Here is a 19,390-nt window from a genome sequence, read left to right on the forward strand (position 1 = left end):
AGGCACATGTTTTCGGACAGAATGACTGCAGGGTACCGTGTTTCAAGAGAAAAAGACTATGAATTATGAAAAGTAATAACTATCTTCTGTTTGTACAGTCTGGAGATGGGAAGATTAGGACAGTGTGTCTCTGGTTTGCTGTGTTTGTTAAGAACAGCCCTTTGTACACTGTAGCACATTCTAACACTAGTGGTGCCACACCAGAGGCTATGTGTCTGGGTCCTTTAAGAGAAGGGAGAGAGGAGTGTTCTGTCTCTCTCTCTCTCTCTCTCTCTCTTTCTCTCTGTCTTTTTGTATCTCTCTCACCCCAACTGAATATTTCAGGTGAGTTCAGGAAAGCTCTATGCCAACATATAACAAAGCAATGTCTTTAATGCATCAACCTTAAATAGGTGTATCGTTAATAATATGAAAACCCAGGAATCCATAATAAATTGGATTCATGAATAAACTGTCATTCATGAAAAAAAATAGTTCTGTTTAGGTATGGGAAATATTTTGGGGACAACAAATATTCATTATTATAAATGGAAATCAAATTGAGAAAACAGTTAGCAACTGTAAGTTGGTTTTGTTTTGTTTTTATTCGAGACATATTGGGCATCTCTCTCTAACATACAGGTGCATCTCAATAAATTAGAATGTCGTGGAAAAGTTCATTTATTTCAGTAATTCAACTCAAATTGTGAAACTCGTGTATTAAATAAATTCAGTGCACACAGACTGAAGTAGTTTAAGTCTTTGGTTCTTTTAATTGTGATGATTTTGGCTCACATTTAACAAAAACCCACCAATTCACTATCTCAAAAAATTAGAATATTTTGACATGCCAATCAGCTAATCAACTCAAAACACCTGCAAAGGTTTCCTGAGCCTTCAAAATGGTCTCTCAGTTTGGTTCACTAGGCTACACGATCATGGGGAAGACTGCTGATCTGACAGTTGTCCAGAAGACAATCATTGACACCCTTCACAAGGAGGGTAAGCCACAAACATTCATTGCCAAAGAAGCTGGCTGTTACAGAGTGCTGTATCTAAGCATGTTAACAGAAAGTTGAGTGGAAGGAAAAAGTGTTGAAGAAAAAGATGCACAACCAACCGAGAGAACCGCAGCCTTATGATTGTCCAGCAAAATCGATTCAAGAATTTGGGTGAACTTCACAAGGAATGGACTGAGGCTGGGGTCAAGGCATCAAGAGCCACCACATACAGACATGTCAAGGAATTTGGCTACAGTTGTCGTATTCCTCTTGTTAAGCCACTCCTGAACCACAGACAACGTCAGAGGCGTCTTACCTGGGCTAAGGAGAAGAAGAACTGGACTGTTGCCCAGTGGTCCAAAGTCCTCTTTTCAGATGAGAGCAAGTTTTGTATTTCATTTGGAAACCAAGGTCCTAGAGTCTGGAGGAAGGGTGGAGAAGCTCATAGCCCAAGTTGCTTGAAGTCCAGTGTTAGGTTTCCACAGTCTGTGATGATTTGGGGTGCAATGTCATCTGCTGGTGTTGGTCCATTGTGTTTTTTGAAAACCAAAGTCACTGCACCCGTTTACCAAGAAATTTTGGAGCACTTCATGCTTCCTTCTGATGACCAGCTTTTTAAAGATGCTGATTTCATTTTCCAGCAGGATTTGGCACCTGCCCACACTGCCAAAAGCACCAAAAGTTGGTTAAATGACCATGGTTTTGGTGTGCTTGACTGGCCAGCAAACTCACCAGACCTGAACCCCATAGAGAATCTATGGGGTATTGTCAAGAGGAAAATGAGAAACAAGAGACCAAAAAATGCAGATGAGCTGAAGGCCACTGTCAAAGAAACCTGGGCTTCCATACCACCACAGCAGTGCCACAAACTGATCACCTCCATGCCACGCCGAATTGAGGCAGTAATTAAAGCAAAAGGAACCCCTACCAAATATTGAGAACATGTACAGTAAATGAACATACTTTCCAGAAGGCCAACAATTCACTAAAAATGTTTTTTTATTGGTCTTATGATGTATTCTAATTTTTTGAGATAGTGAATTGGTGGGTTTTTGTTAAATGTGAGCCAAAATCATCACAATTAAAAGAACCAAAGACTTAAACTACTTCAGTCTGTGTGCATTGAATTTATTTAATACACGAGTTTCACAATTTGAGTTGAATTACTGAAATGAACTTTTCCACGACATTCTAATTTATTGAGATGCACCTGTAGTAGGTCAACAGGGTCCTGTTTGGGGTCACTTCTGCATTATATATAGTCTTATACTGACCCCTTCTGGAGGTGAGCTGTAATACTTAGTGTTTCCACTTTCCTATTACAAACTCCTAAAGACCGGTATTCTCTGTTGGCAACAGTAGAGCAGTGAAAATTATTTCCTTTAATTTTGAAGAATTTTGTAGTTTTCGGCTCTTTGTCTGGTTGTTTAATTATTTTGAAGTAGTTTGTCATCATCAGTTTTTTTGGCATATGCTCTTTGCAATCCCATATGGAAATAATTAAAAACAATTAAACACTAACCTTGATTTACCAATAAATAACATCTTAGATGCATGTAGTATACACAATTATACATATGTTAATTCGTATTTGTTTTTGTTTTTTAATAACCAAAATATAATTAATGTAAAAGTTTAAACACTAAACATCAGTAGCTACTTGGGTTCAGCTAAATCAATTATGAGAGCTGTCCAATGAACAAAAGGTAATTGTGCGGCAAATTGGGTCACAACATGTTGTTATTCAGAGCATGGTATATGACAATACTGAACTAAAGTTTGTATTCTAGAGGTTAAACAATTTTGCATCTCTTTTTCTCGCTATTTTGTATTTCTTCTTAGCAGTGCCAGCATAGCCAATAATATCAAGTGTACAAATGAAATTGTTAGCCAATAGATTAAATTGTGATCATGATGATATTCTGGACATTTCTGTGCAAGAAGTATTCCAAGCCTCAGTTCACAGAACTGAAATTTTGTGACAATTGGCCAGTGACCATAAGGTGGAGCAACAACATGTGAATTTTTGTTTTTGCTGGAAACATACTGTACATTGACTGCAGCCTACAACATATGCTTCAAACATGTCAGCATCTTTTCAAGTAAACCTTATGATGGACAATTTCTATACCCACAGACAGTGCATTAGCATCTAATTTGCCAAATTTGGTAGGCCCAATCTGTTTGTTTGGACAGATTAATCTGATTGGATGTTTATTTTTTCTTCAGTTGTATTTTGTCATTATTTAATTTTCTGCCTCTGTAAGGGATAGTTCACCCAAAAATGAAAATATATTCATTATTTACTCACCCTTGTGTTGTTATAAACCAATGTGACTTTCTTTCTTTTTCGGTACAGAAAGGGAGAAATGTAGAAAAAAAAAATTGTTCTCAGTGATGTCACACAATGCCAGTGGATGGTGACCATCTCTTCAAGCTTCAAGAATGCAAAAGTATAATTCAGAAGTCTTATAGATTGTTCCATGTGACGCTTGCCATCTTCTGAAGCATACAATAAAGGTTTTGTGAGAAACAAACTGAAATATAATGTATTATCTTGTGAAAATCTTGACCGACCGTTGCTCTCCTGTGCGTGTTCATAAGAGTGCACAAGAGCAGCATTTACACAATTAAACACTATATAATGGTTCTGTTTCTTAGTTTGTCAAAGGTCTCTGGGCACTTAGCTAGGAATTTTAGCAAACTAACACATCATGCCAGAAATGGTTTTCCCTTTAGTGTGAACTGCCTATGACTCTCCATTTGAAAGGTCGGGGAATACTTTCCCCTTCACCTCTTCACTTCCACCTTTCAAATTACCAGCAGGGGGAAACCCACTTCCTCCTCAATTTAGCTCTGCTGACCATGCTCTCTCTCTCTCTAAATGACACAGGAGCCAAGACACAGACCAGTCAATTTAGTGCCATATATGGAAATAATTATGCATGAGTAAGATTAATTTATGAAAGGGTTAGAACATGTATTTTAATTCATAGTTTGAATCCTACTAAATGACATCTAATATGTCCACATTCATCTGCTGTATGCCTACTTCCTTATTTGGTTTATATAAAAAAGGCTGCTGTGTTGTACTTCTGCACTGCGATCACAGGGAGAGCTAACAAGAAATATTGTGATTGGAAAGCAAACTACACAGTCAGTTTAACCTCTTACAAAAAGATAAGTGGGAAAATAATTGACATTCTGTATGTCATCTTAGATTATTTAAACTTTACTGATCACAGATTTTAGTTCCCTAAAAAGTGACAAGCATAATTACATGCCCCTTTTTTATCTTGATCAGCAATCAAAATTTGAATTTTCATTTTACACCTGCTTAGATTTACAACATGGCTTTGATCGATTAGCAGAAAAGATTTCAGATTTTCCCATAATACTGTGTAGTGCTTTTCAAAGCACAGTGATGAGTCACACATTATTCATTGTTTTTATTCCATTCATGTATTTTATAACTTTCCCCAAGTAAAAACTTAGAGCTCCCTCGGCCTTAGGTGATACTATCATTTTTACAGGTGCTTTAAATGGTCTTTCCAGAATAACTGACACTTCTGAAGAACTTTTTGTTCATTTTACATTGTTTATCTGAAATCATAATCATAACATTTGATAAAAGAACCATTAAAGCTCAATTGACAGCATATACACATTTTTCCAAGGTAGGCATCAAAACTGCAGTACAGAAAAGCACTAGACAAATTGAAACATACAAGGTTTGATTCTTTGATGCAAAGTCAAATATTTACGGAGTCACTTTTATGAACACTCATTATTTTAAGTGCTTGATAAAGGTAGACCTTTGAACCTCCATTGTATTGCAAGACCATTGTCTTAATCTAGAGCATCTATTACATTTTAGAGTGCATGTTTGCACTCAACAAAGCCACATTCCATGGGAATAACAACCAAAAATGTTTTCCAGTATCATTTGAAAAAAAAAAAATTATATATATATATATATATATATATATATACTGAATTTATATGTGTGTATATATATATATATATAGTATATACATACAGTATATACATATATAATTTGAACACTTCCTGGAAAAGCATTGTGTAGTGCACTTTTTAGCACCTCATATCTTCACAATGGTGGTATTTCCCATGGATCTCAGATAAAGATATTTAAAGACCCAAGGCACTCACATCGGGTTTGAAAAACGTAACTGAGATGCCAAACTCATAGACTAACATGGAATAAGAGTAAGCTAACCTTAATAGTATGATTTTTAAATTAAGCTATAATTCATGCCACATTTAAAAACACCACAAAAACATTTGCTTACATATGTTAAGCTAAGATTCAGATTGATACTTGCACATATTATGATTAATATTATCACAAATAACCTACAAATGTAGGTTGGAAGGGATATCCTTTCAGATACATAGGTCTGTCCTTGTAATTCATTGTAGTAGACACACATATTTAACATAGCACTGCTATGCTAAAAAAAAGAAGAAGATTTCAGCTCTTTGCAACAATAATCTAGTATAGTATAATGATAATCTTTTGCATGAATATTTTGGTACGCTTTAAATTTACAGATTTACTCTCCCTAAGGCCTGCCGTTACAAGTACTGTAAATGAAACAAAATATGGAATACATAATGCATTCACTTAGCACTGCTACAGTGATTTACAATTTAAGTTAGGTCTGAAAAACAAAAAAACAACATACATTTGTTTTAGTTTGTATTTACTATACAGTATGCTGTCATTATTTTTTCATGCTTTCAAAGCACAGAAATTGAACCGTGTAAACAAGATCGTGCCTCACAAACAGTTGTTTATATATGTTGTGACATCAAGCAATTAAAATCTTTGTTATTTCTCTCTTTTCAAGTTGATTTACATGTTTCTTACATTTCAAAAGACTCCCAGCTTTAACTGCACAGCTCATTGTCCCTCAGTGCCACCAAAGATTCTGAAGATTTCTGAAGTCCAATGTCCGATCTATGTTGTGGTTGAGTTTGGTTCCACTGGACAGATCGATCCATGCATTTTGGTTGCATTTATTATGAATGGCAACTATACAAATACCCAAGTGGTTCTTAGAAAAATGTTTGAAAAACCACCAAGGTTTATCAGTGGATGAACTAGCCATATTCATTAGTTGGTGGCCCCCTCACCATATTGTAGTAACCAGCCAGGGCACCCAGATCGATATAGAGGGATCCCTTCTTTTTACAATGCCCTGAGTCCTCAGTGTACAGGGAAGAGTCTGAAAATAAAATAGGAAAGGATCTCAAGGCATGCAAATAATTAATTTGATGGAATATGGATATATGTGTGTGCATTGTGAACACTACCTTGGGTGCTGTCTGAAAGCTGACTCTGCTGTCGCAACAGTGGGTGTGTGCCGTCCTCTAGGGCAGAGTCCAGACTCCAGCAGCGTGGCTGATCATCCCGAGATGGATGGAGGGCCTCCTCATTGAGTAATTCTGTGGCAGAGCTCCTCTGTGCGGGGACCCTGTCAAGTGCATGCTCCAGGAGCCTACGCATTGCAATGCTACAGCTTTCGGGTATGTCTTCCAGAGGAGGGGCCTGTTTATGGATCTGTATATAGAAAGACAAGAACGTCAAAATCAATGGTGGCACAGGTGTATTTACCAACAAAAGAGTGGCCATATGCAAAGAAGAGACATTTTGCATGACTTTATATTTATTTGTATGAAAAGTAGTATATGTAGTATGTGAAAAGGGAACTAAAACCGAGCTGAACTGCAATACAAATTTTTAATGTTACATAATTTCTATAGAGAGTGCTTGTACCCTGCTTGCATTCAAAAAGACAACTCTCAAAGGGAAACATGCAAACTACCACTATTTTAATAATCTAAAACACACATACAGGAAGCTTAGGCTGCTGATGTCTGGTAAAAAAAATGCAAACCTTGTGATACTTTCCTTTAGATCGGTTTAAAGGGAGCAACTAAAAAGACTATGAAGAATACTATAAAGTAAGAAATGCATGAGACATTTTCAATGGAAAAGCTATGACATTTGCCGGCATGTCTGAGTTTTGCTCTGTGGTTAATGTATAGTGTCTGTTTCATATGATGAGGTTTCACCACAATCAGGGACTCTCCCTATTCTATAGCAGTTACAATACATACAATAAGTAGTCTAATGAACCATAATAAAAATAGATAAAGCACACTCACTATATAGAGGTATGAGGGGTAGGCTGTTCGGGGGTACCTCCTAACCCACGGAGGGCTGCCACTCAGCATATGTATGATTGTGGTTCCCAGACTGTAGATGTCGGTCTTTGTGTTGTGCCCTCGACACAGAACCAACTCTGGACTCATGTACATCTGTACAGAAGGACAAAAAAGACAAGCTCAGAGCCTACGTATGCAGAGGAGTGCATGCTGAAATACACTATATGGACATAATATGTGGACACCAAAACACTAAACCTATTTGTGTGAGCATTTAATTTAAAAAACATTGGCATTAATAGGGAGTTGGTCCTCCCTAACAGCTTCCACTCTTCTGGGAAGGATTTCCACTAGATTTGGTATTTTCACTTTCTCACCCTAATGCCATCCCAGATATGTATGACTTTCTTTTTTCTGCAGAACACAAACAAGATTTTTAGAAGAATATCTCAGCTCTGAATCTCCATACAATGCAAATAAAAGGTGACCAAATCTTTTAAGCTCCAGAAACACATAAAGTCAGAATAAAAGTAATCCATATGACTCCAGTGGTTTAATCCATGTCTTCTGGGTGACAACAGTCCAAAATATAACTCCTTTTTCACTGCACATTTTACCATTGCAGTCTCAAGGCACGATCATGATTTTAAGCTTGATTACACTTCCTAGTGCTTGACGCATGCTCAGAGTGCTAGATGGTGCTAGAATGTGTAATTGAGCTTGAAATCATGATTGCCAAGGAGACTGCTGATGTCAAGGTTTAAAGTGAAAAAGGAGTTATATTTTGGTCTGTTCTCACCCAAAACAAATTGGATCCCTTCAGAAGACATTGGAGTCATTTGGATTACTTATATGCTGCATTTATATGCTTTTTGGAGATTCATTGTACTTGCATTGTATGGAACTACAGAGCTGAGATATTCTTCTAAAAATCTTTGTGTTCTGCAGAAGAAAAAACACATCTGGTATCACATTATGGGTGAGTAAATAATGAGTGAAATTTCATTTTAGGGTGAACTATTCCTTTAAGGAGGCTAGCCAAACAGGTTAATCAGAAGGGGGTCAACATATTTTTGGCCATGTAGTGAATGTCTAAAATTATACATGGATTATGTTGTAAAGAATTCACAGCGAGCTTAACCATTCTTGTTTTTGTCCATGGTAATGCAATATTGTGCATCCTAAATAACTTCATCGGACTCTGGCATTGGAGTGACTGGAGTGCTGTTTTCTACTTTAAAGTACATCTTCAAAATTGTTTTAGTGAACATCTGGTGAGCAGGTACGACTCACTGCACTGGCCCACAGTAAACAACTTTATTATTCTACAGTATGTGGGGAAATTAAAGTGCTGGTCCACCAAACACGATGTACTTTCCAAATGGGGCAAAAAGTAAACACTAGAGGCTACTAGTGTGCATGTGTTTGAGTTCTATTGGGATTTTCCCAGAGTTTGTTAGTGGACAGAACGTGAGCAAGGAGAAGAAAAAAGTGTTTGTCTGTGTGTGTCCTTAATATCTTTTTAGACCTTCTTCCTGCATGTCAGAACTGCCATTTAAATATTTTCAGAATGTGCAGTGTGGCCCATGTAACCATAAGACAACATTTGTACATTGTTATGCTTTCTAAAGGACCTTGCCACCTGCATAATCAGGAACTAAATGCCAGTCCACACTGTATCTAAATATAGACACAGTATAAAAATTCTAAGTTTGCAAAGTAATTTAATACCTCAGTGCCACGCAGGTCCCTGGGAACATATATGTCATCCTTCACCTGAACTGTAAGCCCAAAGTCCACCAGCACAGCTTTGGCGGACATCAGCACAATATTACTGGCTGCAGGGACAAAAGGAGAGTTTAGTTTATGTAGTCAGGCTTGGATATGACCTAGACGTTCTGTATTAAAAGACATGTGAATTCATAAATACAGAATGTAGTAATCTTTGATATATTGTAAACACATTTCTAGTATTTCTGCAAAGGTGCAAAAAACATAATATTTTAAGGCAACAATAAAGCTCAACGTGTTCAGTACTCTTCTTTGTATGTGCTGCATAGCAAGACAATTACCAAGGTGCTGTTTTCTTGAATTAGGGCGAGGGCATAAATACTCATGGGATAGGTTATATGGTTGAATGTTTGAAAAACAGATCATCAGAAGTCTCAAAACCACCTTTCTTGCACTTACCTCATATTTCACTCAAACTGAAATAACAAGTTTGCTCTCCAAACTAAATGCAAATAAGCCAGCAATCAAAACCTCAAAGCAGGCCATTGTGACAGGTCACGAAGTTCACTGAATAGTGTCACACTTTCTTTCTTTATTTCTTTCTTTCTTTCTTTTTTTCTGTTTGATTGAAATTTGACAGCACTAGTTAAACTTACAGTCTGCTAACCAAAGCCCCGGAAATAAACACATGTGAGTCATTACATCTGTCTTCTTCCTTCTCTTTCTCCTGACTGGAAATTCCAGACGCCTGAGAGGTCATCAGCCATAGCACTACATTCTGATTGGCTCTTGAGTATGACTAAACGGCACCAGAATGTTGTTGGCCACAACCTCCCGACATTAGATTAAGGGCGTTTTCACACCTGGCTCGTTTGGAGCATTTGTTTCAGAACCTGGCGCATTTTCTTCCGTTTAGGCATATATGAACACGACAGTCACACTCGGATCCACACCAAAACAATCGGTCCGAGAACGCCTGAAGGAGGTGGTCTCGGACCGATTGCTGACGGACTCTGGAGTGGTTCGCTTGTGGTGAGAATGCAAACCGACCCAAAGGACCAACGAACCAAACAATATCCCTATAAAAACCATGAACATAACTGAGGGATCTTTGGAGAAGACATCTGTAGATCAGCACTTCTCTGCAATTCATCATCAAAATGTGGATATAGCCTTTTGGCAACTATATTAGATATAATTGCATGTTTAAAATAGGAGCTGTTTTATAATTCATGATGTTATTTTATTACAATCTTTTCTCTCTTTTGGATAGCGGCAGAACATGGGTAGGATGGTGTTAGCAACTTTTTGACAAATAAAAACATTTTAACGTGGCTTTACTCTGCTGTTTGTGTGTGTGCGTGTGTTCGTGCGAGAGAGGGAGATCTGTGAGAACAGGCATGTTTCAATGGAGAAATAATGCAAAAGCAACTAATGACGGATAAATATATCCATGACAGAAACTTTACAACTCATATCCATCCGAGTGATGGATCATTTGTATTTGGAGCACAACCTCTAACTGGCAACGCTCAAAAATTCTCTAAAATTTGTAATGGTTGACAAATTTTTTACAGGCATATCATTTTAACCGGTATATCAATGGATGAGCTTAATTCTGGAAAAGCGAAAAAACATAGTGACCAATAATGGGACAGCTTGCTCACATGTGACTTTTATTGACAAAGTTTTGGTCCGTTTTGAAATGTTGCCTTGTGAAAGCAAACCAAACCAAGAAGAAAATGGTACATTGTAACAATTTAGTCCCCGTTTCGGAATTAAGCAAACAGTCTACAGGTCTGAAAGTGCCCTAAATCATGCTCTAAAACTTTGATGGGCAAAAACTAAAACATTTCCCTAGGCTGTGGCCAATCCTCTATCAATCACACAACACTGCTGCTTCCTCCCAATGGCCTAGTTTTAAGCTCTTTCAAAGAAGTTAGCTGCCTGACCACACAAACATGTTATCCGGCTTACCTACAGAGCACTCGTGTCTGTCTGTTGCGTTAAAGTGCTTGTGGTTGCAACACAAAAAGTACTGAACTGCTTTTGACCCTCAGGTGGTGAAAAGCCTGTCTTGAATCTTTTAAATTCAAAGTAGCTGATGTAACATGAACATAAACAATGTCTTTGGAAGGAAACAGCAGTGATGTTTCAGCTAAAACCCATTATGGGTAATTCCTGTTATGCAGTACCTATTCAACTCTATAACTTTCATGCTTGTGTTCTAATTTCAGGAAGTATTTCTATAAAAGGTATACCAGACATTATTTTTTTAATTATTATTTAAAACATATTAAAAATAGCAAATACAGTATGTAGAATGTATTTACAGAAGTTGTGAGTTTAACATTCTATCCAGTATATTAATATATAGAGTATATCATGGGTATGTTAAAATGTACTGCATGGTACTGTAGCAATGACCCTTATGATGTCATTCAATGCCACAAAATCACTTACGTTTGATGTCGTGGTGTATGATGTTGTGAGAATGCAAGTATTCCAAGCCGTGTAGAACCTGCTGAGTGACCCAGATGATCTCAAACTCTCTCATTGGGCCGCAGCTGTCCAGCTTCTCCAGAACCGAGCCGCCTTCCCCTGCTTCCATGAACAAGTGCACAGTCTGCTCCCACAGCAGTGCCCCATAGAGCTCTGCTATATTCTCATGCCGGAACCGGGCTTGGATTTCCACATCTGCAGGCTTGAAATGCTCTACAGGAATCTGGAGAGAAAGTACAAAACATTTTTCAAACAGAAGATCGAAAATCGCCTTAGTAAATTTCTGAAACTATGGAAGTGCAACAAAACTGAGCTTGTTTGTTATACTTTAAAGGGATAGTTCACCCAAAAATGTAAATTCCCTCATTTACTCATCCTCATGCCATCCCAGATGTGTTTGACTTTCTTTCTTCTGCTAAACACAAACAAAGATTTTTTGAAGAATATCTCAGCTCTGTCTGTCCTTTCAATGCAAGTGAATGGTGACCAGACCTTTGAAGCTCCAAAATCACATAAAAGTAATCCATAAGACTCAAGTGGTTTAATCCATATCTTCAGAAGGTGTGGGTGAGAAACAGATCAATATTTAAGTCCTTTTTTAACATAAATCTCCACTTTCACTTTCAAAATGTGAAGAAACGTGAAAGTAAAAGTGGAGGGGCAAGAGGGTGAGTAAATGATGAGAGAATTTTCTTTTTTGGGTGAACTATCCCTTTAAACATAAAAAGAGACTGTTTCAGCAATCGCCCATCTACAGACATGGGCAGAGCAAAATCGATAGAGAGGATTTGAACAGAAAAGCATTGCCAACAATAACAAAATGTTGATTATAAAAAGACAAATAACAAATGGCTTAGAGCAGTGGTTCTCAACTGGTGGGTCACGGCCCAAATACAGGCTGCATGTCTGCTCATGAACAGCATGGAACAATCAATGCTAAATGCAAATAATAAAATGCAACTAACCATATAATTGAGCATAGATTGGATTACACAATAAATACTAAAGAAAACATTTCACATTTATTTTGTTATTGACATCAAAGGTTGTACGTCTAATCAAACGTATGGTATTTTGGTGCTTGAGAGAAGCTAGCCAGATTAGGCAGGTGCCAACATTGACAAGTCCTCATCTTAATGTTAGGTCTATGTCTTCCTGATCATATAAATTTGACTAGCTATGTTTTGACATTTTTGTACTTTTGTTACCTTCGCCACTTGAAGTCCAAAGTAAAATCTGAGTTTTGAAGCAAAACCCATTGAAAACCACTGGCTTGAAGTATTTATAACCAACACTGCAAAATATCTGCAGTCTATCTATGATCTATGAATACATTTCCCCAAATGTATTCACAATATTACAAGAATGACAAGAATGTTCACCACATTACCACACCCATTTCCACATTTTTAATTTTTAGATGTCAAAGGCCACATTTAGAGGGTGAATGTATCAATAGATTCAATAGGACCCTGTTAAATTGACCACAAGCCTGAAATATCTTCTCACTAGACATACAGTATGTGCACTGCCATATAGCTAAGGCTCCATCTCTGTGGGCTGCATGTTTCCACGGGGGCGTTCCTGTCATGTTTCCTGTGTACGTTAGAGCCATTCTCACTTTCTGTTAATACACTGCAAGCTGCAAACTGACCCTCTGAGCATTTTAGAGAAATTGGGTTCTTTTCCAAAATGTATTGTTCCTCTTTTCAAAACATTCTTTCATTGCTGCTATAGTTTCTTCAAAAAGTGTTTCTCTTTTTTAAGACTTTTCCTTTCTTCTTTCATTGTTCACAAATTCTTATGGCTTCATGAGAACAGCACATGCTGATGCATATGATTTTTGCAAGACCATGTGATGAAACAAATGCAGTATCATGTGTCTCTGGTGTCTTTTTTCTAAAAGTCCTTATTTAGTACTGGCTCACTATAGCACAGAAAAATATAACAGACTGTGATCAATTCCTCTGTGTATATATGTTATGGGATTATGTTTTGTTGTTTTTATTAAATTCCCTGAGGTTTCCAACATATTATTTTGAACAGCCAGTACACTTTTTTTGTTTTTTTTTTGCCTACCTCATGAAAGAACACAGATTCCCAGAAGGGAAATCGTGTCCGTTAAAACCTTACAGGGTAGTGAAAACAACAAACTTTGGCATTCAGTTGCGATTCCTGGAACAAACATTCTCTGCATTCCCGGACTTACCAGTTTGCATGCCATTCGCTTTCGAGTTTTGATGTCCTGAGCCAGATGGACCTTCCCAAATGACCCTTTGGGAATGTGTCCAGGGCCTGGAGGCTTGTAGGTGAGTTTCCACGGAAACAGAAGAACATCCATGTCAATACGATAATGCCCCTCCTTAATGATCATGTCTGTCTGCATGAACAAAGCAAGGCATACATGAGAGGAGTAACTTATGACGTGACTTGGTAAACCAGTGTGTACACTCCAGTACAAAAAGTACAGTATTATATTCAAATATAATTAATGTAATGCATACCTCGGGTCTTTAGTGACCCGGGACCTCATTCCACCCCCTGTAACTCAACCATTTTTTGGATTTATGCCCAGACCTCTAGTATTCCTCAACCTTTCTCTTCTGAATAGTTTAACAAAATAAAATTGCAAAAAACCCTAGATACTGTATGTAATAGTGTAGTTTTTTTTCCACTTCCATAAATCATATTTGTATGATTATTTCATATCTATATAAGTTTACTATTGCATGATATCCATTTCTTTGTTTATTACAAGACAAATGAGTACTATATTCACTAGGGTTGTGCAAAACTACCAATTTTCATAATCTACTAGTCAATCAGTTGTTTGAACGAACAGTCGATTAGTCTGTGTTAAGGATAATCATGTATAGGCTCCGTTATCTGATTAGATGCATTTTAGAGGGATATATGGACGCTAAGCGCAACACTTCAACATGGTAACTAATGGATATTCAACAAATAAAAAGGCTAAATAACTATAACATCATATTGCACAAAACCATAGTAAGAAAAGTAAGAAATAAGAAAGGGAGAAAACCACTTATGTGCATCCTGAATGCAGAATGACACAGATGTAAACAGAGAGCTTGTGTGTTTCAGGGCGATCCTCGCTGCACATTCAAAAGCACAGAACTTCTAGATAGTATTGTGGGTACATATCTAGTTCAAGACATCGAGAAGTTTAACCTTTGTAACAGCAGCTTTTCATATAAGCAGTGTCAGACAGAATTAGCAAAATACTTTAATCTCCAAAGCACCTCAAAAAAAGGGGAAATTTACTCACAGCAGAGGATTTAACGTCTGACAGGGATCGTCTTGTAATGTATTGTTGATGTGGCGCTTTGATGTAACAGCAGCGGTGCATAAATTTACTAAACTTAAAGCATTAAATAGATTAAACTTCTTGCAAAGGATTTTACCGTGCTGACTGTTATTCACTGTTAAGCACAGCAAGCTATCATGGTGTAAAACGCTCTCTAAGAAGTTGCGACTCCAAATTAATTTCAGAATTGCACCTCCCATTAAAACCACCACTACTAGAAATATTAATGTTAGTAGTCAACCCCACTAATGGACTAGTCAGTAGACGGTCGACCACCGTAGCACATCCCTAATTCATTCAAATGACTACTATAACATGTTGATTTTCTGTGTGACAATGGTGAATTTTCCGTAGCCCATATGTGTGTACACGTACATAATATACATGCTATTTCTTACTCAAGGTGGTGCTGATGTGTCAGTGATTTACTTGATTTACATTTGACTCTGCTATTTGATGAAGAAGCAACATGGAAGTAAACTATTGCAAGTGTAACACATGAACAGTATGATATGACTATTGTCATTTGAGTGTAATTATGTAAGTTGTTTATCTATTTAAACTCAGCCCAATATGTTTTTGACAGCCATTTGCGTCTCGTTAAATTTTAACGTGGAAGTAATGAGTCCTGTTCTACATATATTTGTTGCATCATCTTTTATATATGAAAAATAAAACATCAAAATATATCAGTATTAGGGCTGTTGATTTAACACGTTAATTCAGTGCGATTAAATATATTTAAAAACATTAATGCAATTAATCATGTCCCCTGACCATAAAGAATATTCCTTCCATCTGAACAGTTCAAGCTTGGAGTACTACCTGTTTTCTCCAGGGGGCAGTAAGCGAAACTCACTGAATAGGCAACGCGCAGCTGATACAGAGAACAAACCACACTTACCGAGAGCACACAACACAAGATGAGAACACGTACTTGCTTTCAAACACAGCTTAATGGAGTGCAAATCTGAACGCTGTGATCCCAAGGTGTGTTTTTCTAAGTTTCAAACTTCGTTTAACTTGACACAGCGACCTAAAAAAATGTTATGTTTATGACGCGACGCAACCAAGACGCTCCAAAAGCATCCGTCTAATGAAGGTGTACATATACGTGCCCTTAAACAAGCCCTTATAATAAATCTCGGACTGATTGACAAATTCAATTGCAAAACAGTTTGCTGTGAACTGTTGGTCAATAATAGGCTTATAGGGTTAGTTCACCCAAAAATGAAAATTCTCTCATGATTTACTTACTTTTAAGCCATCCCAGATGTGTATGACTTTCCTTCTTCAGCAGAACCAACTTGAAGATTTTTATAAGAAATTTTCAGCTCTGTTTGTCCATACAATGCAATTAAACAGGTGCCATTAGACTGCTGGCTATTTGACGGTTCAAAAGGCATATTTAGGCAGCATAAAATTAATCCACATGACTCAAGTCGATCAATTAATGTCTTCTGAAGCAAACTGATTGGTGTAAAAAAAATAAATAAATCGATAATTAAAACGTTTTTAACTTTAAATCGTTGCTTCCGGCCAGCACTGTATTGCTGTTGGAAATGACCAAACTCTCACATTCCTCTGTTGTATACAAAGCGCGCCCTTCTGACTTCTCGCGTGAATGCGCCATTGTGCTTATGTCAATGATGTGTCAACTGCTGGCAGGAAGCGATTTTTTAAAGGTAATAAGGTTTTAATGATCAATTTATTTTTTACACAAACCTATCGATTTGCTTCAGAAGACATGAATTAATTGACTGAGTCATGTGGATTAATTTTATGCTGCCTAAATAGCCAGCAGTCTATGGCACCTGTTTACTTGCATTGTATGGACAAAAGGTAAGTCAATCATGAGAGGATTTTCATTTTAGGGTGAACTAACCCTTTATGGATAATATGGAAATAAACAATATATTGCATCTAAAGCCACTTTTTGTATTGTCTTTTTTTAATGCTTTACTTGTGTGTCAAAATAATGTAATGCATTTTAATTATCTGTATTATTTATTTATAATTATCTAAATATAACTATTTATAATTATTTAATCATATATTGAATTATTGTTATTTGAGGGGCTTTCTAAGCAAATATTTATGTATGCGATTAATTGCGATTAATTAGTCAGCCTACCATGTAACTAATTCGATTAAAAATTGTAATCGATTGACAGCCCCAATCAGAATATTTTCTATTTTATTACTTTCAAATGGTCTTGAAATTGTTTTGAAAATTTGACACTATCTGGGCATTTTGTAGATCCGTTTGTGGTAGATATTTGTTCGGGGTCCCTAAAGACCTGAGTATGTAATATTGTTTGGCGAAACACCCCTACATTTAAGGGTTGACTATTCCAAAAATGTCCAAAAATAAAGATGTGCACAAAGAAACAGAGTGGAGGTTATAAACACTCTCTGCACATTGCAACTGTATATGTTATTGATCCTTTGCATAGCAGTGGTTCATTTGTGAATCAAATTAGAATTAGAGCTTACATTGTTCAGCAGGACACCCATTTCTTCATGCAGTTCTGAGAGAGAGGAGGACTGTGTATTTGAGATCATATTCACAAAGTCCAGGAGGTCGGATGGTGTCCCATAATGGACCTTTCCATGATTTTTCATACGTGAGAGCAAATCATGTGATGCTACCATCTCAGGTGTCTGCTCGTTCTCATCCATGTCGTCTTGAGAGAAACTTTCTTCAGATGAGACCTCTGATTCCACCTCCGCGCCAACACAGTAAAAATTCTCTGCCACTTGAATGAAGTCTTCGATGTTCATGTGAGCAAGAAGCAGTTCTATACCAGTATTTTCGTTCTTGTACTCCATCCTTGATTGGATTCTAGGAAAGGATGTTTGATCATTAATAAAATGATATGCACCTGCCTCACCACCTGTGCCATCTGTGTGCATGACATGCATGTTGTTTTCAAAGACAGCACTCATGTTTACAAGTGTGTGGTCAGGTCTGTTTCCTGATCAGCTTGCTTGCTCTGTTTTGCCTGCAAGTGAGGGGTGTTTTTCAGGGGGTGGGAAACCCCAGGATAAGCAAAACTATATCTGAACTTAACTAAGACTGGAAACTTTTACATGTCTTTTTGAGGTCTTACAGCAAATTCACTTACAAATAAGTAAATAAATGCAATTATTATTAATATATATATATATATATATATATATATATATATATATATATATATATATATATATTTTTTTTTTTTTTTTTCTTTTTTTTTTTTTCAATAGTGAGATTGGCTGTCAGTTTTGACAGAGATCACCACAAGCCCGAATTGCATGTCCTACATGAAGGACCATTTATTAATAATAAAAACTAACAGTAATTGTCGAGCAACCGAGACAGCATTTTTTGTAATCATAAGCGCATTCCGAATCAACTCAGCTCAGCTCTCTGGAAAATATGCCGCGTCCGCCTATGATGGCCAGAAATACTGTCTAGGTAGGCAACTCACTTGGTTTTGAGACAACCAGCAAGCTATATTGTTTGCCTTTCTTGCTCAGCGACGCCAGCATTAATAATACTGTTATTAAACATGACCTATCTATTCTTTATAAGTTACCAACAGATTACGTACCTTTGTGTAAGTGTGTTCACAGCAGGGCACTGGTAGTTCATAGTTCCCACTGACGTTTATACATACTGACGCTCACAGATAAGAGGAATATGAGCTGCGCCTCCGCTCTACGCCTACGTCACTTGCGGTTTCGTTTTCTCCTTTCTCTCTGAGGCGGTGAGAGGTATTTTCTCACTGAGCGGTCACGGTATCTTTTCTTTTTAATTCTGCCACAGTCCCCCATCAGAATCTTCCATGGAAGATAAGAAGGATATCGTTCGTTTTCATCTTCATGATTATCTTACAATGCTTTCAGGAGATTGTAACAAGCATTGTGCGCTTGTTACAATCTTGCGGTAGCAAAGGATAGTATGAACTGGTATAAACTGGTATGAAGACGTTTTAAATGTGCTTTGTATATTTTGTATTAGGTTATTTAAATCAGCTGTCAAACTAACTTTGGGTCAGATGAACCCTTCTACATAGGTAATCCTACAAGCTAAGCATAAAATTGCATTGAATGAATGTGGGACGTCATGGCGAGGAGACAAGATGCCGTGTTTTAATGGATGTCTATGGAGGAGATGCTTCAGTGTGCTGAATAAACTGCTTTGTGAGGAAATAGCTCATCATGAAATAACCGCCTGTCCGCCAATCTTCAACATGTTTTACACTAAACAATTTCTTTTGGAATGAACTATGTGTGGAGGTTACTACGATAAAACAAGTGGTGTTTTATAAGTGAAGTCACGAACAATTTTGCGAAAGGTCGGTTTAAGTTTACGGCTCTCCCCATTCATTTGTATGGTATCCGCAAACGGTGACTTACTGTCGTAACACGCACATTGAGCGTTAACGCCAATCGATATCTGTGGCTGTGTCTCGTTTGTTAGGCTGCATACTAGGTAGGACGTGTCCTTTGAAGACTGCAGTATACCGAGTGTCCTACTTTAAACAAGCCTCATTTAAACGGAACGTAACATGGTTGCTATGACAGCACGCCACTCTTTAACAAGCGCGAGCGCTTTGAGTGAGAAGGGAACAAAGTCCCTCTGGAAGGGAATGCATGAGGTACATTT

The 19,390-nt window shown here is 37.3% G+C and overlaps 1 protein-coding gene across 4 annotated transcripts in view; it reads right to left on the reverse strand.

Annotated features, from left to right (window-relative positions):
- LOC127422763 (mitogen-activated protein kinase kinase kinase 8-like) overlaps window positions 1–18,462 on the reverse strand; it is a 47,452-nt gene extending 28,990 nt beyond the window's left edge. The window contains exons 1-8 of one of the 4 annotated variants that reach the window (XR_007894217.1): window positions 18,333–18,461; window positions 17,233–17,581; window positions 13,618–13,788; window positions 11,370–11,631; window positions 8,907–9,013; window positions 7,176–7,328; window positions 6,321–6,567; window positions 5,221–6,232 (exon numbers count right to left, since the gene is read on the reverse strand). Coding sequence is in view for 3 of the 4 variants with exons in the window: in XM_051666498.1 (XP_051522458.1) it covers window positions 6,108–6,232; window positions 6,321–6,567; window positions 7,176–7,328; window positions 8,907–9,013; window positions 11,370–11,631; window positions 13,618–13,788; window positions 17,233–17,581; window positions 18,333–18,373 (1,455 nt within the window). In the remaining variant the exon portion in view is untranslated. Of the gene's footprint in view, window positions 1–4,423; window positions 6,233–6,320; window positions 6,568–7,175; window positions 7,329–8,906; window positions 9,014–11,369; window positions 11,632–13,617; window positions 13,789–17,232; window positions 17,582–18,332 lie in introns of those variants that run through there. The other 3 variants (XM_051666498.1, XM_051666500.1, XM_051666497.1) reach the window with 3 other exon arrangements.
- Window positions 18,463–19,390: the final 928 nt, after the last annotated feature.

This window comes from Myxocyprinus asiaticus, chromosome 32 (assembly GCF_019703515.2).
Source record: "Myxocyprinus asiaticus isolate MX2 ecotype Aquarium Trade chromosome 32, UBuf_Myxa_2, whole genome shotgun sequence".
NCBI lineage: Eukaryota > Metazoa > Chordata > Actinopteri > Cypriniformes > Catostomidae > Myxocyprinus > Myxocyprinus asiaticus.